At 38.2% G+C, this 26,245-nt stretch overlaps 1 protein-coding gene across 5 annotated transcripts in view; it reads left to right on the top strand.

The window, feature by feature from the left end:
* LOC137003452 (NLR family CARD domain-containing protein 3-like) overlaps positions 1–26,245 on the top strand; it is a 70,153-nt gene that overhangs the window by 10,836 nt on the left and 33,072 nt on the right. For 3 of the 5 annotated variants that reach the window (XR_010891971.1, XM_067363619.1, XM_067363618.1), the window contains one exon: positions 11,833–11,946. The exons of 1 other annotated variant lie outside the window; for it this stretch is intronic. Coding sequence is in view for 3 of the 4 variants with exons in the window: in XM_067363619.1 (XP_067219720.1) it covers positions 11,833–11,946 (114 nt within the window). In the remaining variant the exon portion in view is untranslated. The remainder of the gene's footprint in view (positions 1–11,832; positions 11,947–26,245) is intronic. One more of the 5 variants, XM_067363621.1, reaches the window with a different exon arrangement.

Genomic DNA, 26,245 nt, shown 5'->3' with positions numbered 1-26,245 from the left:
ACACCAGTACCAAGGCCAGCGCCTCCTTCTCAATAGTGCTGTAGTTGCGCTGACAATTAGAAAATTTCTTAGAAAAATAACACACGGGATGCTCAAACCCCGAGTCATCCTCTTGCGTCAGCACTCCGCCAGCTCCAACAGCACTCGCATCAACACTCAACTGAAAAGACTGTGCGAAATCAGGAGCTGAGAGAACTGGCGCGTTACACAATAAATCTTTCACGGCAGAGAAAGCGTTATCACACATTTCATTCCAGTCAAATTTTCTTGAAGTGCTAAGAAGGTCAGTCAGTGGGGACACTACCATTGCGAAATTATAACAAAATCCGCGGTAGTACCCCGCCATTCCCAAAAACCTCCGAAGTTTGCGTTTATTCACAGGTATGGGAAAATCAAGGATTACACTCACTTTGGCCATCACGGGCTTCACATGCCCCTGACCTACCATCTTACCCAAATACGTGATCACTGCTTTTGCAAACTCGCATTTTGAAAGATTCAAAGTAAAGGAAGCCTCAGCCAACCGACTGAACACTTGATCTAAACGAGTCACATGATCCTCCCAACTGTTCGAATAAATAACTAGATCATCCAGATATGCTTCGCAGTTCGTCACTCCTGATAAAACCCTCAGCCGCTGGAAAGTCGCCGGAGCGTTCCGCATCCCGAACATTATATTATATTATTATTATTATTAATATATTACATTATATTGCAGAAAGGTATCAGGAGTGACGAACGCAGATATTTCACTAGCACGGGCCGTTAAAGGGACCTGCCAGTACCCCTTAAGGAGATCTAGTTTAGTTACATGAGTGGCAGAACCAATTCGATCCACACAATCTTCAATGCGAGGTAAAGGAAAAGAGTCTGCTTTGGTCACACTATTAACCTTGCAAAAACGGAAGGAAGAGTCTGGTTTCTGAACCAACAGACATGGAGAACTCCACGGACTTTGACTATGGACAGCCAACTCATTTTTCAGCAAATACTCCACCTCGTTTTTCATTGCTGTTCGTTTCATTGGATTGAGTCGGTACGGATGTTGCTTTATAGGTAAAGAAGTACCCACATCAATATCATGACACAGGACTGTAGTTCTCCCCGGAACATCGGAGAACAAAGAGGGGTATTTTCGTATCACTCTCACCACATCCTCTCGTTGGCATGCTGACAAATGCTCTAGGTGAGAATCTAAATTGTTCAAAACAACGGAATTCTCCAAACGTACCCCGCAGCCTTGACAGTCCTCCATCACACCATCCTCCTGTACCTGCTCAGCACTCACATAAATAGGAGTAGCAAGCATTGAGGACAAGGGAGTCTGTGTCATCTCTCGCACATGATAGGTTTTAACCCTCAGGGGTCTGAGGATTTTTGGGGCCCTGGAGAAGTTTTGACATGCCCTGACATTTGTGCTTTTTTCAGTTGTTCATAAACATATTAATGGAAAAAGTGTCATTACACTGTATTCAGCACAAACTAGGCTACAATAATATGTGAGGAACATGTATGTACATGTTTGTGTTTTTGAAGGAATAATGTTTATGCGTGGTTATTGAAAAAACAAAAAACTTAAGTCACTGAAATAAGGCCAAAAAATATATATTAAATCTTTGTTCACAAGACTTCTGGGTATTTGAGGTTGTAGACTAGAGTTTTTGCTTCAAAATGAGGTAAAAATTATGCTGCCTGCTTGTTCATATAAAACAATAGAGAGATTTAAATTTTCTAAAACATCTTTGGTCAAGAAACACAGTATGCGTGGAGGCGTGAATCCTCATGTATAATGGGTGATTCTCACCTGAGAAGACAAAAGAATTGCATAAAGAGCTCTAATGAGCTGCATAAATAATGAGCTCTTTCAGTCAGGTAGGCTGTGAAAAAACCTGTGAGACATTGATCATGTCTCAAGCTCATGGTGTATATCAAACATACAGAAAAAACAGCAACACTGTGAAATATTATTACAATTTAAAATAATGGTATTCTATTATATTCTTTAAAATATAATGTATTTCTGTGATGCAAAGTGTCTGAATAATTATGTTACCTCTATGGCAATTCATAGGCTTTTAGCTTAAAAGCATGCACATTTGGAGAAATATTGATGGATTCTTGTTTGTCAATTTTCTATACAGAGGAGTAATATTCAGGATTTATTGTCATTACTATGAGTGCTGGATACTGTGTTTACAATTCATACTTGAAGCCGGAGGGCGCTCTGCCCCTTTTGTCCACAAATGCCTGAGCACTAAAGAAGAATAGGCAATCCAGGAAATAACCGAACTAACAGAGGCCAGAGATCGCTAACTATGGCTATTCAAAACACTTTTCAAGACAGTAAATACACGATTGAGACGATGTATGCATGTATTGACTGAATTTGCGTCTGAATAGCGCTCGCTCCGTGGGCGTGGCCGCATTAGCAGATAATGAGCTGAATCACGGATTTCTGACATGGCTCTCTTTTCATACAGATTACATAAACACAGAATGTTTGTTTTCGATTTCACTTACACGATTTAAAACCTGACATTTCAATGTTTTTTTAGACACAAGTCTATTTTTTTGTGATTAGTATTCACTAAGTTACAGTTCATTTTCTGAGAACTATCAGATTGGACTTCGTTCAGAGGGAGAGGAGAGATCACGCATCATGTTTGTTTTCTTTATTTTGCAAAAATCACAACATTTTGTTTTTACTCTGAGTGTACACAAATAAAAGAAAATATTCCACAGATTAAAATGGTGTATAACTCTTAATTGTATGTGCAACATTGACAGAGTATTTTTAGTCTCTTTCACACTGGTTAGAAAAAAAATGCGGTGATCACGCCGGCGTGACCGCCGACCCGAGAGTGTTAAGCATATTGATGTGACAGACCCGGCTCTTACGCTTACGGTCTGGTGTGCCCACCACATAATCCGTTTCGCTAAGCTTTTTTTCTATCGCATAAGGACCAAAGAATTTCGCTTGAAACGTAGAATCAGGGATGGGAAGTAGAACAAGAACTAAATCACCCGCCTGAAAATTACGCGACACACTTTTTTTGGTCAAAGCGCTTCTTCATTTTAGATTGTACGCAAGACAGATGAGCTTTAGCGAACGCACATGCCTGATGTAAATGCTCACGAAAAGAGCTTACATACTCTAGAACCGACACAGGTGAACTAGACTTCTTTAACAACTGCTCACTCAAGAGCTTTAGCGGCCCGCGAACCGTGTGCCCAAACACGAGCTCAACGGGACTAAAGCCCAAAGATTCCTGAACCGACTAACGGATGGCAAACATTAACAACGGCAACCCGTCTACCCAATCCTTACCTGTCTCCACACAGAAGGCACGGAGCATAAACTTTAACGTCTGATGAAACCTTTCAAGAGCTCCCTGCGTTTCTGGGTGGTACGCACTGGACATTTTATGAGTTACTCCCAACTCTGCAAGCGTTTGTGCAAATATTTTTGAGGTAAAATAATCAATCTCTCAAAAGGTTCACTTAGCACAGGAATGGGATACAAAGGTGCCAAAGGAATCTTTTGATTCGGCTTCCCTGCACGCTGGCATGTATCACACGAACGGCAGAAATCTGATACCGCAGATTTTAATCCGGGCCAGAAATAATATTTAGAAACGCGCTGAAACGTTTTCGTGACTCCCAAATGTCCTGACAGAGGATGTTCATGAGCCAGTTTCAAAACTTGCAAACGATACCCAGTCGGTAACACAATCTGATATCTCACCTGCCAGTCTGCCGCATCAGAATGCGGAGGTCTCCATTTGCGCATGAGAACTCCCTCCTCCCAATAATAAGCGGTATTCAATTCAGAGATCTCATTTACATTAACTGCCACCTCAGAACAATTTTGCAGCGTAGGATCAGCCTTCTGGGCTAGAGACAACTGATCTCGACCCACCTGTAAATGAACTCCCTCAGTTATTGGTATTTCTGAACCAGACTTTACTTCTGCCTCTACAACCAAGGGATTTTTTTCAGACTCAGAATTAACAGCAAGGAAAGAGTCAGAGATGTCAATTACATCGTTGAACTTCTTCAATTGCGACCTTGTTACTGCACAAGCTGGGAACACCGTAGGAAACTGAGCAGACAAATCAGACTGAAAGAGGCAGGCATCAGGTCTATTAGCCACCACTGGGCAAGGGAAAACGTTAGCCCCAGCGAGATCATTCCCAAGAATTATACCAACCCCGTCCACAGGTAGATTTGGGCGCACACCCAACTCAACAACTCCTGTAACGAGATCAGATTTTAAGTGAACATTATGGAGTGGAACCTGAACACATCCCATCTCGATACCTCGCACCAAGACATTTCTACCTGTATAGGACTGATCAGAAAAGGGCAAGACATCTTTACACACAAAGGATTGAGCAGACCCGGTATCTCGCAAAATCAAAACTGGTTTTATGTCAGAACCACTTACAAGTGATACGATGCCATGCAGAATAAACGGCCCATAGGTCGAGTCAGATTCAGATATAGACTGAGCAAAAGCCACATGTTTAGTTTTAGCAGCCGCTTTCTGCTTCCAGGCCTTGCAATCAGCAATTAAATGGCCAGGATCTAAACAAAAGAAACAGACCCTGTTCTCCACTGTCCGCCCCGAAGTAAACTGACGGGCTGGCCTTACATTCTTCCCCGGCCTCGAAGTTTGAGGAAACACTCGAGTCTCTTCCCTTGCTACATTAACCATGGGGGAGCTAGTTCGCTCAGAACGTGTAGGGCGATGTGTTAGAATAAATTCGTCCGCTAACACAGCGGCATCAGAAAGAGAATTAACTTTTTGTTCATTCAAATATATTACAACAGCCTCCGGCATACAATTCTTGAACTCCTCCAGTAACAACAACTCCTGGAGTTGCTCAAAGTTAACAACTCGACTGGCTAAACACCACTTTTCAAAAAGTACCCTCTTTTCCCGAGCAAATTCTACACAAGTTTGTTTGAAAGACTTTGAATGAGACCTAAATTTTTGACGATAGGCTTCTGGGACTAATTCATACGCCCGTAACACTGCCGCTTTAACGATCTCATAATCAAGCGATTGATCTACAGGCAATGAAGCACATACTTCCTGGGCTTTTCCCATAAGGTTGCATTGCAACATTAAAGCCCACATATCCTTAGGCCACCTTAACTTCACCGCAACACGCTCAAATGCGATGAAGTAGGAATCTACCTCTGCCTCTTTAAAAGGAGGGACCAGCTTAACATACCTGCTCGCATCAAAATCAGAATGTTCGGCAGGAAATGGTTGACTTACCGGCGGCGTCGTATCCGAAGGAAGTTTAGTACGAGGAACTGGAAGTTGGTTTACTCATTTTCTCGTTCGCTTGTAAATCCAGCTGACGCAGTTTAACAGCGCGCTCGGTCTCGGCTTGAACAAAGCGTAGTTTAATTAACTCTGCCTCGCACTCTTGTTTCTTAATCAATAGATCCAACTCTTTCAACTTAACAGCCAATTTAGTTTCATTACACGATTCAGAAGCATCTGCAGTGAGAAAAACCTCCGAAGTACCCACCCCGGCTTCGGACGACTCCTCCCCCTCAACAGGTGCTTCTGATGGATCAGGCATAATACCAGCAGAAACCATCAAAGAGCTGCTCCTTAATAACTTGTTTAGTAGCCTCTTTTGGAACGTTAATATGAAAGAAATCAGCTATAAGAATTAAATCTTTCTTCCTACAGCGATCATAAACTTCTATCGTAGGATTAAGAGAAAATTCTACCAAATCAAAATCCATACTCTTACAATTAATGCCTCTGCCCCTCCCACAAAATTTCAAAGACTTTCAAACAAACTTTTAGAGAAAGGAGTACTTACCAGCAGATTGAAATGGTGTTTAGCAGCAAGTTTCATACCGGATTCTCTAACAAGAGACACATCTCCAAGTTATCAAATCAATAAACACAATTGTCACAAACAAATTGGCAAGAAAAAAAAAAACAGACGAGCCCCCAATTGTTACATAACTACCTGTCTAGGGGTGGGGAGCCAGTAACAAAATAAGAAAATAAATAAAAATAACTAAGGAAAAAAAAAAGTCTTGGAGAGAGAACCAGGGCAATCCAACCTCCCGTCCCAGAATCAACACAAACACCAGTTCAAATTAGTTCTTTTTTAATTGAAAGAATCTCAGAACGTTAACAAAGGGATTGGGAACAAAACTTCAGGGGAGGGCTAGGCCAACATAACAAACAAAACCCAAACTAACTAACCCAATAATTTTCTAACTTACCTGGACAAAGATAACGCACAAATAAAATACATAAATCTTCCCTCTCTCCCTCCCTGGCCATAACCAAGAGAAAAAGATAGAAGTACAAACAAAAATCTGGCACCCTCCCCCTACATTCCCTTAAAGAAAAAAAGAACATGAAACGTTAGCAAACATAGGCAACGTAAAACAAACAAAATCAAAGAATATTAAACAACGTCAATTCTCTCTCTGGTAAAGAGCACACCTAAGTTGTAATACTGAGTTCACTCACTCATACACAATATACAAGAACTACAACAACAAATGAGTCTGGGCCACGGGAGGAAGTGTTTGCCCCGATGAAAGGAAGTCTCTCTCTCTTCTCCAGTATTCCACCACATCTTATATCCTCACTCCTTCTCGTCAACATCCAATCACCCACGACCGGACTGAACCCATCTGATTGGAACACCTGTCTCATAACGAGAGGGAAAAAAGAGAGAGAAAAAACAAACAAAAACAGGAGAGAGAAAAAACAAACAACCAACTCCAACACACACTCCCATGACAACACAATGAATACGTCTTTAGACGTAACAACTGTAGATGATGATGACTTCAAACTCTTTGCAATTTTTCTCTGAGAAACTCCTTTCTGAAATTGCTCCATTATTTTCTCTTTTTATACCCAATCAAGATTGGTCCTCCAGCTGTTCCTTATATGTACATTTAACTTTTCCGGCCTCTTATTTCTACCTGTCCCAACTCTTTTGGAATGTGTAGCTCTCATGAAATCCAAAATGAGCCAATATTTGGCATGACATTTCAAAATGTCTCACTTTCATCATTTTATATGTTATCTATATTCTATTGTGAATAAAATATAAGTTTATGAGATTTGTAAATTATTGCATTCCTTTTTTATTCACAATTTTATTGTACAGTGTCCCAACTTTTTTGGAATCGGGTTTGTATATATAATAATGGTTGTGAAATAATTGCCTAATATTAACTCTACTTTGGTGCTGCACGGATATATTGCACAAAGCCAAGATTACCGACTTTCATTAATGTCAAAATGTTTGAAACGACCAATCAAATCAAAGTAGGTGGGCTTTATGTTCACAGAAGCTGCTGAATGCTGATCACGAATTCCACTGCGATGCTTTGGTCATAAAGTGCGAGATAAACTCAACATTTAATATTTGTCAGCTGTTTTACAATAGAAATGTTAAACGACCAACAGGAATATTTAGGGATGTAAACTAAACTTTTGTTTAATTTTGCTATTTTTAGTTGAAATAGGATAACTGTCAATGTGGAGAGATAAGAAATATTAATGATGCCATTAAGCATAATAATGAATGTGTATGCACTCATATTGAGCACTCTAAAACAAGCCCAAAACGGATGAGAAGCATAGCAACAGAACAAATGAAGGAATGAAAATGCTCATAACATTCACTCTCCGAAAGTAGATGGCGCTGATGAAACAACAGAAATGCAACCGTTACCCTAACACCATAAACAAAGCAGCTGCCATATTTCAAACAGCCATTCAGATTTTTGTTTTTACTTTGGTGTTCATCACAGCACCAAATACTTAAAATACTTAACAGGTTACCTAAAGACGTAATAAGCCATTTATTTGCGTTTACACTTTTTTTTTTTTTTTTTTTAATACAATAGTTCTACAGCATTTATTCATCTTAGTTGCTGTTCATTTCAACATTTACTAATGCATTATTAAAAGTTAAAAGTTGTATCTGTTAATATTATTTAATGGACCTGAACTGACACGAAATAACAACAGTTGCATTTTTATTAACTAATATTAACAAAGAATAATGACTACTGTAAAAATGTATTACTCATTGCTAAAGTTAGTTAATAGCCTACATTAACTAACATAACCTAATGGGACCCTATTGTAAAGTGTTACCTGTAATGCCACAGTCTGTTCATTTCAGTTTCTGTTTGTATGGACTTTCAGTTTGTTTTCACATGTATTATGCCTGCCTTTGTTTGTAGTCAAGTCAAGTCAAGTCACCTTTATTTATATATCGCTTTTTACAATGCAGATTGTGTCAAAGCAGCTTTACAGTGATAATAGGCAAATAATTTTGGCTGCACAGCAGCTCTTAAAGAAAACGGTGTCATTGTCCAGCTTAAATAAATTCAGCATTGATTCCATTTTTAAAAAAAATCAATAGTTATTAGTTTAGTTAGTTTATCTATCAGCACTGGAGTACACGGTGATATCATCATCCAGCTCAGTTCAGTTTGCATACAAAGGTGTCAATGCAGGCAGATCAAAAAACATTGTTGAATATTGTGTCCCCAACTAAGCAAGCCATGGCAACAGCGGCAAGTAACCCAAACTCCAACAGGTGCCATCAGGTGACAAACAGGCAACAAAAATAGAGTAAAAAAACCTTGGGAGATACCAGGCTCAGTTGGGGGGCCAGTTCTCCTCTGGCCAACAGCGAACAGTGCGTGATTATGATTCTGGCAGCATTACAGGTCATAAGTCCGATTGGGATCGCAACAGTCAAAATATTTAATCCAGTTCCATCTAGTTGAGGATAGTATTCATCACACCAGTATGGATGTTTTATTGGTAATCTGTGCCACTGGCTGTCGTGTCGGTGAGGCTTTCAGGGGGAATGATCTTGTTGACTCAATCTCTGCTGATACTCAATCAAGGCACAGGTCCTCCATCTGATCTGTATACGGCCCGTCTCCGGCTGACTACGGTAAACCTCGGGATAAACAGAGAGACTAATACTAGCGTAGATGCCATTCTTCTTCTGATGTAACGAGTGCATCTGGTGTTATAGGAAGTGTTCCCGGTTCCGGCTGACCTAATTTATGAAGCCTAATAATCCTTTAACAGATGTGAAAATATAAATTGATAATGTGTTAGCTATGTGTAGGCCAGGTTAAAGAGATGCGTTTTTAGTCTAGATTTAACAGAGTGAGAGAGAGTCTGTTTTCGGTACGTTTCCTAGTAAAAAAAGATGAATTAATGGTATTAAGAAGAGGATCGATGAACTCAGGAAGCATCTCTTTCAATAGCTTAGTCGGTATAGGGTCTAACATTCCCGCCATTCAACTGTCTCCTGCGTTACCTCATCATTAGTTAATTTGTATCAGCTGTATTGCTCATTACCTTGTTTGTGTTTCATATATAGAGGGTATGCACGTGACATCACCGTCGACCATTAGGACTGCGGTCACGCCCACTGTGTGGCAAAAGACTGAATGGCAGCATTGGTTTTCAGCATGAGTGTTGCGGAAAACACACAAAACACATCCAAAACGGGAAAGAGCTTTGTGATTGACTGTACAAATAGCTGTCACAGACATGCCAGGCTCCACAATCACCCAATCACATCGCACTCCCTCACCCGAATACTGATCACACACACCTGCACCTCATCATCACCACAATCAACGGCAGTATAAAGAGGCTTGTTTGAGATGAGCAAATTCTGCGCAGAACCGATCACCGGTGATCACCGCGAGATGCATGCCGGTTAGAAATGTGTCCGAGGGTGGGCCGCCTTGCTCTGATGTCATGCCGACGTGTGTCAAAAACCTCTCGCGAGGGCGAGGCGGACGTGTCGGATTCTGCAGTCGAGCACAGTTGCTCTCCACCGACTGCGCTGACCAAAAGCACGATGGGAAACGACTTGCTGACAACACAGCTTAAAGCTTATTGGTTTAAACAACCGTGATGTATTGATCTCTTTTAAAATGTTTGATTTTAAAACTCTAATATCATGTTTTTATGTGTAAAAATAATGTGTGAATATTCCCAAACTCTCTGACACAGTGATCTCTCTATGGGTTATGCGAACGTTGTCATTTATAAAAAAATATATAAAAACATGTCTATAATTAAAGTAAAAATCATTGATACACACATCTTTCGAATGGAAATAAATAACAAGTACTTTGGGTGTATTGTTCATTATGTTTATTTTCATATAAAAGCAACAGAACTTAAATTACATCCAGTTTATCAGAAACACAGCGCACGAGTGTGAATCCCGCGATATCCGCCTTTGATCTCGTAGGTTCTGATCCACTACGAGAACAGAGAACTGTTCGTCTTGCCTGCACTTTTTTCACTCCTCCCCTCACTGCAGCCGCCTGCTCTCGGCTGAACTTCAGGCGAGGCTAGGCGCATCTCAAACAAGCCTAAGGACTCGCACAATTGCACACTCATTGTCTGGTCTCGTTAGCATTAAGTCTTACCTTCACGCTCACCTTAAGGACTCCAGTCGACTACCTGTCTCCAGCTTGTTTCCAGTTCTCCCTCTGTGTGCTTCGTCTTCGTGTGTGTTCTCCAGCATCTCCTCTGCTCCACGTTACCAGCGATCTGCCAGCTCACCGTCTATGAAACAAAAAGAACAATATCATTCCTCTTATACACTCCATTCAACTGAAGGTTCACCATTTATTCACCTGCTTCACTATTGCATCAACTGGTTGTTCAGTAAACACCTTTTACCAAACTTCTCGTGTCTCCGACCCTCTGTGTTGTAACAATAGCTTTGTACACAAAACCTGAGGTGTATATTTAAGACTGCTGAAAGCTACTGAAAAAAGAAGCAAATGAATCACTGCAATTCACAGAAACAGCTGGACTCCAGCAGAGAAACATGGATTTGCAGTTATCATTTTGTGTCAAATTGTTGGATTGTGAGGTAAAATCATACCGTATATATTGAATTGTTATATATTGTGTTGACAACTCATCAATTAAATATTTACCATCTTATATTCTGCATAATTGGGTGTTTTTAAATAAACACTGACAAAAACTATACAAGTTTTAGGGCCAGACAGTATGATGATATATAAAACATTAATATGAGTGATTACTCGGATTTAAACCTACCTATGTTGTAGTTATATAAAATATTCACAGGCAGATTTGCTTTATATATTTCCCCGCTGTCGAAATCAGGCACATATAAATGTCAGGAAACACGACTCCTGGATATCCATGGATTAGGTTTTTTTAACAAGTTGTAAGGAACACTTTTGAGCCCAACCTTTAGTGTAATCGTTTCTTTTACTCATGTTTTCTCAGTTTCCCCTATTAAATCCAGTCACGCAGCAGGTTCTTTTGCCACTCAGTCCAGCTGAGGGAGTGCGTTCTGGCGGGCATCGATGCATACCCTCTATAAGTCCTTCTTTTCAGTCACTCCTTGTCCGTTCACCGTTATATTTAATGTGTGTTGCATCTGATCGTCTGCCTGTTGGAATTATCATTAAACCTGTCATTTTGGATTTATTATCTTTGTCTGTGGTTTTAAAGCTATTGTTACCAAAGATTTTTGGCCCTCAAACATTTTAAAATGTACATATTTACACCAGGGGAATCAATTTTCTTGTGGGGGCATGCACCTGAACCCTCCTAGCTAACCCTATTTTGTGACCTCAGTAAGTATGACACCCTGTGTACGGCCCTGTTTGTGGGCATTTTTATCTTATAGTGTAACAGACTTTGAAGTGATTTCTTTAATGATAAATAAATAATTGAGTTGATGAATAGCAATTTGATGTATTCACATTGATCTCTCTCTGTTTTAGCTCAGTTCTACAGAAGAGATCAAAACCAGAGTCCAGCTATGTGTCTATGAAGAGTGATGCGTCTATGGATCATCCAATACATTTTAAGAGTGAAAATACACAGACTGGCCTCAGGTAAACATTTCTATAAAAATATGATTATAGTACATGTTTTATACACAGTAAAATGCCCAGTGTTAAATTAACACCCAAAGTGTACATATGAGTCCATCTTGCCGGGTGTTAAAAAGTAACACTGGTTCAGTGTTAAAGTTAATGAGATAACTGATTGATGATTGACTGATGATTGACAATTAGTGGTGACACCTGATGTTAATAAGCAGAATCATTGAAGGAAAAAGAGAAAAAAGGTGTTAATAGGTTGTTTGCACATGACGTCACAGCAGCAGCACGAATGAGTCTGGAGGGCAGGGAGTGATGTTTCTATATAGGAATCCTATCAAAAATTTGCATGTTTTGCATTTATGGTTGCTCAAATCGATAAAATCGAGAACCCAGAAGGTGTTTATATCGTTTACATAACTTATACCGTTTTTTATAACTTATTTCGTTTTTTAACTTTAAAAGTTGTCGCCTTTTATTGCGTTTTGCTTCTGCTGATACTTAAATGAATATGGATACCTGGGGCCTGTACCATGATGGTAGATGAACAAACTCAGGGTTATAGGATTAGTTTCGAGTTGACAAAACCAAACCACTCTAATCCGGCTTTGTTGGTACCATGATGCTGATCATCAACTTTCTCTGTCAACTCGGGCTTTGATCCTGAGTTTGTGGAGCGCGTGCATATGAATCTGTGACATCAGTGGCAAACAGCCAATCACAGGCCTTGCAAGAGAAATAAACTGTGATTCACTTCTCGCGAGAGAGCCAGCGCGATTCAAAACTCTTTCGCTGAAAATGAAGAATTTAAATGCATTTGCACTAATGGAAAATACTTGTCTGTGAAAGAGGACAAATAAAAGAAATGATCTTTCTCTATCAGTGCAAGTGAAAGTTGTAAAGTTAGTTGATAATATATAGCGATAGAGACTTAAACATACAAGGTCACATGTAGTAATATTTAAAGAGTATATTTACTCCTTACTTAGGCCTATATTACATATGATCTATATATATTAATGGCTCTCTAAGCGATTCTGAGTGGAGTAACTTCCTGTTGACGTTCGAAGTGTTGTCAAACAAAACAGAGGCTAGCTAGACCCTCCCTCCTACTCCTCCTGGCCCTCCCCTCCGTGCTTCCTGAAACAGTCATGAACGCGCATTTAAAATGTAAGTAGCTTGCGTATTGACGCTGCTTGTCGGTCATTGGCTGGAGCATGTTTATTATGTTAAGTGGTCCATCAGTTTGTTTTTGTTGCCGTTTTCGGAGCTTGTGGCGATTACAGAGACCGCGTTTTTTTTTTACAGTGTGTTCAGGGGACAGGCAGCTAGCGGATAGTGAGGAGATGTTTGCTGTATGTGACAAAAAATGTTTTGGTCTAAAAACGCGTGACTTCGCTTAGAGCACCTTTAATATTCATTGAAAGTGCTTAATAACTACTGTTACACTAAATTTGCGTGTGTGTAAAGGATTAATAAAAATATAGAACATATAATTATACAAATCATATATAAATTATATTATCATTAAAACCAGACAATTCCATCGTTAAATATTTGTTTTTACTATATAATGACCTTTAATTTAGAGGAAGAGAAACTGGGGGAGTGACTTTATTGCGTTGCGTGTGTCAGTGTCACTTAGTTTATGTCTGATTGGCCCAATTTCAGTTTCAGATCTCTAACCCAGAACATAACCTGCCCCGGAGCAGGTTAGCTGTGGAGCTTAAGTTACTAGGGCGATGAACACCGCTAAAAGGCAAGTTACTTTCATGGTACCTAAACCCCAGCTAATCCAGCTTCATGGTACAGGCCCCAGCTTACCTTTTTGACTTGGTTAAATATTCACATTCTTCATGCTATCGTTTGCAGGGAGGAGAAGATATTTTATACTATTTAATAAAATTTGGTATTTTCACTTCAGTTTTGTAGAATTCTGTTCACAATGTTGATCAGGTTACCATGAGAACAGTGTGACGCGCTGCTGCTTCAGCCATCATATGGTAGAAAATGTCCAAATAAAATAAATGTGTTCAACAAGCTGACAGAAGTCAATGCATTTATTTGTTGGAAGCGTGTAAATGTAACTAGTTTTAATGTTGTCTTTGTAAATATTCACTTTCCCATATGACCACGGAGGAGAATCAGAGGGTCACGTTCAGGACACAGACACGCTGTATTATTTCAACAAATGACAACCAAAATCAAACCCATAGAAGCTCGTGAACAGTTTTGAAGTGGCTGTGTGCAAGTTATAATCATTCACAAGCCGAGTGATCATACTCTAAAACATAATGTTAATTATTACACAAAAACCAAATACAAAACTCAGCAAAGTAAGTGATTATTTTGAGTGAAAGGCAGTGGCATTATTTAGTGACATTATTACATTTGCTAGTCGTCTTCCCTCACCTTCTCAACCAAGGTGAAAATTGTACTACCGTCCATTTTTTTCCACGAACGATATCGTGAGTTCCTATTACAATTCTAGATTCAGCATAAAGGACCTACAATGGCGACATTTTTCACAATCACGACAGAAAATCAAAATACTGCTCTAACTTCACTAGTAGAAAGGCAGCGCTATAAAACAAACCCAAACTAGAACTGAACGCGGCGTGACGGCAGCTTTACATCCTCTATATCTGCCTCCTCGATGGCAGGAAAGTCTTTTAATTCAGCGGAAAAGTTGCTCCTCTTCATAACATAAGGATCGCGTCCAACATATGTTGTGATTTTCTGTTTATACCTTTCTAAACCAGGAAAGAAAGGACTTTTCCCCATCTCTTCCATTCTAATTTTCACTGCTTGCCCTCCACCGGAATTTTGCGCGTCACCAGAACCACGTGATTGCAAACAACCTATTAATGTTTTATGGAACGTTTAATTTCAAGTCACCGTGAAAGAGGTCAGCGTTTGCTTTAGTTGGGCTCTTGATGCTTTTGCTTTTGTTATATATTTTTCTCTGACTCCTCCAACTTTATGTTTGTAAAGCACATTTGTTATGGCCAGAGAAAATATGATCTGGTCATAACATAATTTGATGATGATTTTATCATCATGCGATGCCCTGATGTCTATTAGAGTCTGAATCTCTGACTGTGTGCTTGATGTGTAGCTTTAATATTAATGATCGTAGTCCTGTGATTTTACAGCATGAGATCCAACAGCAGTATGAACTTTTTTTTTTTTAAGAAAAATACATTGAAGCTTCTGTGTATAAACACACACAGACATCAAGAATCAGCATATGATTCTCAAGAATGGTGACGATAAATAAATACAAAATACTGACAAACAGATCAACTCTGAACATCACAAAACAAGCTACTGTCATAACAAAACAACAGAAAAATAAAAGCAAACAAACAGTCTATCAGGTCAATTCAGCTGCATAATTTATTCATGCAGCAATGCATGATGGGAGCCATGGATGAGTTTTGATTGGTGGCTCACATCATGCACTATGAAGCACTTTGTTTGATTGTCACCATTGTTGAGGGTCATATGCTGATTCTTGATGTGTGTGTGTGTGTGTTAGTGTGTGTGTGTGTGTGTGTGTGTGCGTGTGCGTGTGCGTGTGCGTGTGTACTTATGTCACTTATGTCACTTATGTCACTTTTGGGTACATTCACCAGGATACACACCAGTAAACTGGGGACCACCAAAAAAACTTGGGACATTTTGTATGTCCTCATTTGTTTGACCATATAGTGGCATTCAGCATGCTCTAAAATGGTTTCCTGGCTTAAAATCTCATTTGTCCCAAAAATTCACTTTTATGTGATTTGTGTACTTAAAGTGTGTATGCCCCCCCACTAAAGTGTGTATAACACAGCGCCCTCTAGGAGAACTGCACTTCCGGAAAGATACACACTTTTGGGATTCTGACCAATCAGAGCGCAGGAAGATACTACGAGCGCGGGACTGGTGATCTGACCAATCAGAGACCAACACGTCACCAATAAAGATGGCGGAGGCAAAAACTATCATGAATATGAATGAATTGACATATAATCCACATTTAATTTGAGAAATATTCACAATAATTTGTGTTTAAATAAAAATAGACTCATTTGCAGGAGCTCTCATGCTTTATATTGGCATGTATTATTAACTTTTAATCCTCGGAGTTTTGCTCTCGCATCAATGTGCGTGTAAAGATCGCGCTGCCCCGCCCCCGCCTAACGGAGACTATATCCGCGTACTGTAACTACAGTTTATTAATGTACGAACGAGTTTGACGCGGGGATGACAGACATTACGTCATGTGAATATGAAACATACATATTTCCTCCCAAAAGCGGAGGGACAACTGTTTTAATCCGTCAAGTATGATGATTTATACATATGAGTTTATTTAATAAAATACACAAGCAACAAAAAGATTTGAAAACCTTCAAAATCGCTTGCTTTTATGAGTGATTTTATTTGCTTTAAGTGTTTTCTCCTACTTTGCGTTCTGCTGTTCCTCCATTAGTATCAGAGACAAGAGACAAGTACAGTACACAAATAGTAACATAAAAAATAAATAATAAAGATATGTGAAAAAAATATATTATAATATTATATAGATAGGAGCAGTTACAGCAAACATTCTCTTTATATTTTATATATAATATAATAATTTATATTTATATTTGATATTTATAATAATTAATATTATATATAATATCATAATTTTATATTTTATATTATATTATATATAACAGTTTCTCTCACTTTGGTGCATTTCTCCAATCACAACTAAAATTCTTACTTGTTCAACATCCACATTATAGTCTCTTGTTCACATCATAAATGCAGTTTCTCATTCTCCTGAACAAATTGCAAATGCTTTGGTACATTCATGCATTTGATGTACAAGTGTCAGATGTTTCCTACATTATCACTTGCTTATGTCATGTTCATCAAAATATACTAGGTGTCGAATAGTTTTTATTTTCATAAGCCATTAAATGCAAAATGGTTGAACTAGTCATAAACTGTCAAGCATATTTTCTATACATTTCTTTTAGACTTTTTTTGTCCTGAATTATTAAATTTCAGGGATGAATTTTGAATTTCAATAATGAAGGGGAATGTAATTCAAGCAATGTTCAACAGTTCTCTAAAATATCTCAGATGCCATCTCATTTGGGAGGCACAGACAGAGCACAACACAATGTTACACACTCTGAACATGAATGAACAACAAGGACACAAACAGAGTCAACAGACAGAAGAAGGAGTAAGGATGTGTGGTGGAAGGGTACGGAGGAGAACAGAGGAAGAGGAAGAAGAGGCCAAGACTGAGATGTTTCTGATGGAAATAAGAGCCACTGTTGTAGATCATGCTCTCAGTCATGACCTTAAGGCCGAGACGGGTCAAAAGAGCCGAATGATGGGAGATGTGTTTGTAGACAGAACAGGTGTGAAATCAGATAATGTTCACTATGTACTGTTCACTACATAAACTGTAGACTGATGTAATGCTATGTTACTGCAGTCTACTTGCATTTTACATTATACAGTAAATATTACGGTGGCTGAGAGAGATCACCGCGCACAACTGAAGAAAACACATGCAAACAGAAAAAATGAACAAAACATCTTGATCAGTTTGACAACACACTTGCTGCAAATATTCACCCAAATACAGAAACTTGCTGCAGACAACACACATACAATGATGATGAAAACTTTCAGGTAATCGACAACACCACTGACAAGTGTTCATTGAACAAGCATGTTCCAGCCAGGTTCGTCACTTGTTTGGGGTACCCTTGAAACATTTCTTTGTCATCAGTTCTCCTCTGTCCAACAGTGAACAGAGCATAATTCAGGCAGCTATCATAAGTCCGATTGGGATGATCGCAACAGTCAAAGTATTTATTCCAGTTCCATCCAGTTGAGGATCATATTCATCACGCTGGAATGGATGGTTTGGTGAGGATCTGTGCCACTGGCTGTCATTATATCACATGACATTGTAGCTACTGTAATTTTTTGACAGACCACCAGAAAGTATATCTGAATCCTGTCTCATCCAGTCTAGAGAGACGTGTTCATACTGTTGAAATGTACGCCATACAGATAAAGTGCAGTCTTGTGTATTTTCAATCACTGACATCAAAATCGTATCCATATTACTTCTGAAAATACTGTCAGAGTGTCTTTGTGAACAATGATACAAGGACTTGTCATTTTGATGACACTGATATAAGGATTATGAGCTGGTTACAAGCTATTGCATGTAATCCATTGTGTGCTGTTATTTGTATGAACTGTTTTAAGAAATGCACATACTGGTTTACATCTTAAGGATGCATATGAATGAGAATATATAATAGGAGAGCAGTTACAGCAAACAGAGAGAGAGAGAGCAGTTACAGTGTTTAGTATAAAAAGTGTTTAAAAGAATCATGACTCAAGCTGGGACGTTTACATGTTTGTTTACAGATTTATTTTGTTCATACTTTGATTTTAAAAGGCACTGGATGTGAAACCCCTGCTCCCCTAACACTAACCCTAACCCTAACCCTAGCCCTAGCTGAGAGCTGCAGACAGTGACACTGAGTGACTCGCCGCCCTTCCCCCACCGGCCTCTGATCGCGCGCGCGCCTCCCGCCCATCCCCCACAGCAGCAGCGCAGCAGCTTGAGTGCAGAGTGAGATGAGCTCTGAGGAGAGATCACGAGTGCTGCTCAAATGATGGAATAATCTGTCGTGGATATGCGTTTTTAAAGCACTTTTACAAGATCTAGCAGCTTTTCCTTCCTTTATATTTAATATAAAATACCATAAATTAAAAAAAATTGAAAGAAAATGCTGTTAATAAAGTGCACGTTAAAGTTTATTTTAGAGCCTCGAAATAATCCACACATCTCCCTGATTTTAACTCAAACATTTGATTAAACAGAATTAGTAAAAATTAAGATATGTGTTCCAAAGAGATCGTTTAAAAGTGATCATGTGCTCTGTCCATTAGAAAGACGTACGCCTCCGTTTTTATTTTATTTTTTATTTTTTTATTTAAGTTTGAAGAACCAGTACTGTGAATAAATCAAACAAAGATCTAGGTGTTTGCCAAAATATTTATTAGGTCAAATAAATGTAGTCACAATTTCAACGTGAAATCCAAATACGTAACTACGTCATGCACGCACGTCAGCTGTGGATGTGTTTTCCCGGGAAATGCAATCACATGGCATTGCTTGACGCGAAAAAGACGACAACCCCCATCAATGGACGCTGGAGAGGTGAGATCAAGTGTTGTCCCGAAAATGCATGATAACTAAAATACACTGTGAAATATGAAAGTTAGTAAGATGTATGTTTACTTTAGTGGTTAAATTATTTTCTGTTAATGTTTTATTTCTCGATTGTATTTGAGTTTGATTCTCATTTGATTTTTTTTTTGCAATAAGGAAAAAAACAGTTTATTGCTTATTTGTAGGCATTGATCAGCAAATATAATTTTGTTATATTTCATATAATATCTCTTTAGATTCTACAATTTAATCAGTGGTAGCCTGTTTTTCTCATTTTTTGTAAAATGTCAACAGTATGTATTGTAATTTGAAATAATTAATTTTCATTTTTTATTATTTGATGTCATTTTTAATTTTATGTAATACATTATTTACACTTTTTTTTTTTAGTGGAACACAAAAGTATCCATGTTTTTTTATTTATCTTCACAGAGCTTTTTTGCACAATGACAGTACATAGACACTTTATTGTATTTTTTATTCTGGGTGTCAAGCTCCAAAGCAGACAAAATAGTCCATATGAATCTATCAGGTTACTGACTGAAAATCTGTAGCTTTTAAATTAATATGAATATGGATTGACATCAATCATCTGGTCACAATGGTTTTTGGCATCAATGATATTGCTGTTTTTTTTAATCTAAATGCCTGTTTCAGACTGGTCACATGTGCTGTCATTGCATAGAGCTCTGTATTACATTTAAAAATAAACTTTAGTGTTCCACAGAAAAACACAACACAGGTTTGTACAATTTTAGTACAGGATTAGTACAATAATTATGTACATTTTTGGGTGAACAATTCCAGTAAGATCAAAAAGATTTTTAAAATGCTTATTTAATCCATTCACCTTATATTTCTTTTTATTTCTTTTTTTCCAGAAATAATGCTGAAAAGCAAAAGGCGTAAAACACCTCTGCAGGATGCAGAGGATCACATGACCCGTAGAGCTGATAAGCCTGGGCTTCAAGAGCAGTTCATCAGCAAATATAAAGGCAAGTATTTATGACTAACCAGATACACGAATGGTTTGGTCTTGATGTCATTAATGCAGAATAACCTGCTTTACAAATAAAGTCTTGTAGTTTAAAGGGTTAGTTCACTCAAAATTGAAGTTTCTGTCATTAATTACTCACCCTCATGTTGTTCCACACCTGTAAGACCTTCATTCATCTTCAGAACACAAATTAAGATATTTTTGATAAAATCTGATGGCTCGGTTAGACCTCTAAAGCTACTAAAGACATATTTAAAACAGTCATGTGACTACAGTGGTTCAACCTTAATGTTATGAAGTGATGAGAATATTTTTTTGTGCACAGAAAAACAAAATAACCACTTTATTCAATAATATCTAGTGATGGGTGATTTTGGGCACACAAAAAGTATTGAACTGCTGTAGTCACATGATCTGTTTTAAATATGTCTTTAGTAGCTTTCTGAACACTGAAAAAGGAAATGATTTTGCTCTCAATGCAGGCCTCACTGAGCCATTGAATTTGATCAAAAATATCTTAATTTGTGTTCTGAAGATGAATGAAGGTCTTACGGGTGTGAAACGACATGAGGGAGAGTAATTAATGACAGAATTTCATTTTTGGGTGAACTGAACTTTTAGGTGGTTATTGGTTTGTATGTAAACCAGGACAATGGATCATTTTTATAATAGGGTTAGTTCAAATAATGTCATTTATTACTCACCCTCATGCCGTTCCATACCCGTTAGACCTTCAATAAGGTGATTATTTTTTTTGCAGCTATCAGTATATCGTTGTGCATGATCATGTACATGATCAATGTTTTTTTTAATTTTTTTTTTTTTTATTATTGGGTTTTGGTTAAATTCCTGAAGTAAGGGCTGCTTTTTCACTTTTTTTTTTCTAAGACACAATATACATCAGTAATACCCTCTTGTGATTTAAAAAAAAAAAAAAAGCTTTTACTTTAAAGGCAGTTGCTAACAAGTGTCTAAATGGGAGACAGAGGTTTGTCTGGGACATTAAAAATCGTCACCTGAACAGATAAAGTCATCTACTCACTAGTCACTTTCACAGCCTCGTTGTGTTTAGAGGTAGATTTAGGGATGTACACTGTACACAACCATTCAAACATACATTATAAGAATGCAAAACATTATACTTATTACACAGGGAGATGGATTTTTAAAGTTTTACAGTTCCTGGAGGCACATTTATCAACAACAAAAAAACTCTTTATCTAAAGCCAAAAACCATCCATAAACATCCATACACCACAAAGACAAACTATCCAGAAGCGATGCATGTTAAACACAGAATTTTCTTTTAAAAATAATATAACAAAAACATGTTCTAGATGATTTCTTGAAGCTTAATCATGAGGACGATGAAGTTTTGCAACTGTGGTGTATTAATAGGCAAACTTAAGCTTAGTTTCTGCAGCAATACAAAAGCCAGTTAAAACAACATATAGGGTTTTAGTTGAGGGAACCAGGGGTGTGTGAACTACCGGATCACCTGCAAAAATACGTCATCGCTGCAGCACTCTATTCTAAACTATATAAAGACAAGATAATATTGCTTATGTATGAAAGAGTATAAAAATTTTAACTATATAATTTTAAGACTTTAAAGTATAATGTAATGTATAAAAAGCACAGCATACTTAGAAATTTGCCTGGCTATTGACTATTTTCATTCAGTAATTTCCCTTTTACATATAATGTACATCATATGGCAGAGAACTTTAAGTAATGATCAAAATGATAGTTGACTTTTAATAAACTGCTGAATCTAATGCATTTCTCCTCTTCAGGGCGTGGAGTTTTCACCACTAGAGCTTTTTTCAGAGGTGATTTTGCTCTTGAATACAGAGGTGAACTTCTGAGTTCAGAAGAGAGTCTTGACCGAGCTGAACACTACACTGAGGCCGAGAACGCGTTCCTGTTTGAGTTTCAGTGGTGTGGCAGAAATTGGTGGTGAGTACAGACCTGTTGGATTGATGTAGTAGAGGCACTATATTGTATCGCAAACCTGCAAGATTTAATTCTAGCGGGTTTGCTGTCTCGTGTTTTTTAATTGACTTGCTTTAAATGACCATCACATGCAACTTGAAAAAAGAAATGCCTCTATCGTGGTCAGTAGACGAGGTGGCAGCACAACTGTAATGATCAGACTATAATCCCAATCACTTTGAAGCGGTACTAACTGCAGTGGAAGAACAAACCGAGCCGAGTTGAGTCGTACCGCACAGTGAGAAAGTGCCATAAAAGAGCAATGGCACCAGGGTTCGTTTTAATCTAAACAAACATACCAAGTGTGAACACACCCTTAATACTTAAAATCAACCATGAACTGACTTGAAGGGTGCTGAGTGCAGTTTCTTTGAGTCATCAATATTCGTTTTTAACCGTATTCCCAAAAGAGAACAAAATGGTGAATGTTAGATGCATTTGTCTGCTGAGAGGATGTTGCCATACACTGTCCGATAGATCCGTGGTTCTCAGACCCTCCTCTCTGCAGATTCTGTTTGTCTCCTTAACCTGACACACTCGGTTGAGTTCATAGAGCTGTGTCCTGATGATCAGCTGATGGTCTGAATCGGGTAGATTAAAAACGAGACATACAACTTATGCAGAGCGGTGGGTTTCCACTTAAAAATAACTCTACTTGTCTAGCATATATAAGATTACAAGTATTGAGTAATAATTTTATGTCTTTATAGCATAGATGCATCTAAAGAAGACGGTTCCTTGGGAAGACTTGTAAATGACGAACACAGAAATCCTACTTGCAAAATGAGAACCCTTGAAGTGAGCAGGAAACCTCACCTGTGTCTCTTTGCTGTGCGAGACATTCTACCAGGGGAAGAAATCACTTTCAATCACGAATACTCAGATTGGCCATGGCGAGTCAAGGTACTATCAAGAAAATGATAGAAAGATTGATCAGTAATTCAGGATAATCTTTTACTATCTGATTAGTTACCATGTGATTGTGGTCTCATATTTCTCAAGCCTTTGAATCAAGCATCAACTGAATCCTCTGATAAAAAGCCATCCATCAGTTTGGGTCCGCAGAGATCGGTAAGTCCACTTTAAAACATCTGTATCATTATTCTATATTATTGACTCTTTTGTGAGTAGTGTGTCTGGGTGTTAACAGAAGGAAAGGAGTGATAGATAAAGTTACTGTAGGACAGCTAGAGTAATTACTAGTTTTTCTGTTCTATACAAACATTTCTGATTTTTATATTCACTGGTTCCTTTTCTGGCATCCAGCCTCATTGTGCTGCTCCTGTTTCTTCACCTGGATTGGACGAGGTGAACAGCAGTGGTCCACATAAGCAGTCAGGCAAAGCAAGAACATCAAGAAAAACGGTAACTATCTCATAATGCAGCAACTATTAGATGATTTCTGGGAAAAACTGTTGATATTTGAAATCGACACCCAAACAACCACACCCCTCCCTTCATTGCTCCGCCCCCAAAATACTGAACACCCTATTCAACACAGGCAACTACTAACAGCTGATGCACAGGTGTTCAACTAGAAAAGATCTTTATCGCTGGCAGACCATGGGATGCATTAGAAGGTTTGTTTTTAGTTGATTGTAGGTGCGTGTCCACTTCATCCAGCACACTTTGTGTAAACGCTCCAAATGGTACAAAATAATATTCTGTCAGAATTGTAAAGTTAAATTGGTTCCTTCCCGGTCTGGAAGGAACCACTGCGGAGAAGCACAGTATCTGTGTGACTCGTCATAGACATAAACAGAGAGAAGTAGCTCCAGCTACAGTGTTCTTTAGACACATGCAGTTCTGTTTATTAACCGCTCAAGCACCAAAAGTTATGGAATGTAAATGTAGCGCCTTACTACCCACCTCTGCTAGTTACCTAGTTATTGTCACAATTTTATTTTCAATATTGTTAATGTACATTTTATGTTTGTTTAAAAGGTTAGTTCAAATAATGTCATTAATTACTCACCCTCATGCCGTTCCACACCTGTAAGACCTTCATTCATCTTCAGAACACAAATTAAGATATTTTTAATTAAATCCGATGGCTCAGTGAGGCCTCTATTCAAAGCAATGACATTTCCTCTCTCAAGAACCATAAAGGTACTAAAAACAAATTTAAATCAGTTCATGTGAGTACAGTGATTCAACCCTAATATTATAAAGTGACGAGAATATTTTTGTGCACCAAAAAAACAAAATAACGACTTTTCAACAATATAGTGATGGGCCGATTTCAAAACACTGCTTTGGAGCTTTATGAATGGGTTGTTTGCACATGACGTCACAGCAGCAGCGCGAATGAGTCTGGAGGGCAGGGAGTGATGTTTCTATATAGGAATCCTATCAAAAACTCAAAAGGTTTTGCATTGTTTATAGTTGCTCAAATCGTTAAAATCGAGAACCCAGAAGGTGTTTATATCGTTTACATAACTTATACCGTTTTTTATAACTTTTCATTTTTTAACGTTAAAAGTTGTCGCCTTTTTATAGCGTTTTGCATCTGCTGATACTGAAATTAATATGGATACTTACCTTTTGTTTTTGACTCGGTTAAATATTAACATTCTACATGCTATCGTTTGCAGGGAGGAGAAGATATTTTATCCTATTTAATTATAATTGGGTGTTTTCCCTTCAGTTTTGTAGAATTGTTTACAATGTTGATCTGGTTACCACGAGAATAGTGTCACGCGCTGCTGCTTTCAGCCGTCGTATGGTAGAAAATGTCCAAATAAAATAAATATTTAACAAGCTGACAGAAGATGATGCATTTCTTTGTTGGAAGCGTGTAAATGTAACTAGTTTTAATGTTATTTTTGTAAATATTCACTTTCCCCATAAGGAGAATCGGAGGGTCACGATCAGGGGACGGACACCGACACGCTGTATTTTTGTATTTATTTCAACAAATGACCAAAATCAAACCCATAGAAGCTTGTGAACAGTTTTGAAGTGGCTGTGTGCAAGTTACAATCATTCACAAGCGAGTGATCATACTCGCAAACATAATGTTAATTAATTATTGCACAAAAACCAAATACAAAACTCAAAAGTATGTTTGTTTTTTTTGTTTTTTTTTAAGTGAAAGGCAGTGGGTTTATTTAGTGACATTATTACATTTGCTAAAAGTCGTCTTTCCTCACCTTCTCAACCAAGGCGAAAATTGTATTACCGTCCATTTTTTTTTTCCCCGAACGATACTGTGAGTTCCTATTACAATTCTCGATTCAGCATAAATGACCAACAATGGCGACATTTTTCACAATCAAAAATTAAAATACTGCACTTGACTTCACTAGCAGAAAGGCAGCGCGATATAAACAAACCAGACTAGAACTGAACGCGGCGTGACGGCAGCTTCACATTCTCTATATCTGCCTCCTCGATGGCAATCAAGTCTTTCAATTCAGTGGAAAAGTCTCTCCTCTTCATAACACAAGGATCGCCAACATATGTTGTGATTTTCTGTTTAAACCTTTCTAAACCAGCACAGAAAGGACTTTTCTCCATCTTTTCCATTCTAATTTTCACTGCTTGCCCTCCACCGGAATTTTGCGCTTCACCAGAACCACGTGATTGCAAACAACCTATTGAATCAGTGACTCGGAGCGCCAAAGTCATATGATTTCAACAGTTTAGCCGTTTGATAGGAGAGCCGAGTCACTGATTTGATTTGTGAAGCTCCGAAGCAGTGTTTTGAAATCGGCCCATCACTATATTGTCGAAGTCGTTATTTTGTTTGTTTGGCGCACAAAAAGTATTCTCGTTGCTTTATAATATTAAAGTAGAACTACTGAACTCACATGAACTGATATAAATATGTTTTTTAGTACATTAATGGATCTTGAAAGAGGAAATGTTATTGCTTTGAATAGAGGCCTCACTGAGCCATCGGATTTAATCTAAAATATCTTAATTTGTGTTCTGAAGATGAACAAAGGTCTTACGGGTGTGGAACGACATGAGGGTGAGTAATTATTGACAATATTTTCATTTTTGGGTGAACTAACCCTTTATGCTAAATACTTCTTTATATATCCACAGAAGCGGTTTCAATC

This window comes from Chanodichthys erythropterus, chromosome 16 (genome assembly GCF_024489055.1).
Source record: "Chanodichthys erythropterus isolate Z2021 chromosome 16, ASM2448905v1, whole genome shotgun sequence".
Classification (NCBI taxonomy): domain Eukaryota; kingdom Metazoa; phylum Chordata; class Actinopteri; order Cypriniformes; family Xenocyprididae; genus Chanodichthys; species Chanodichthys erythropterus.
Note: the sequence above shows the minus strand (reverse complement) of the source record. Positions and strands in the feature narration are given on the sequence as shown.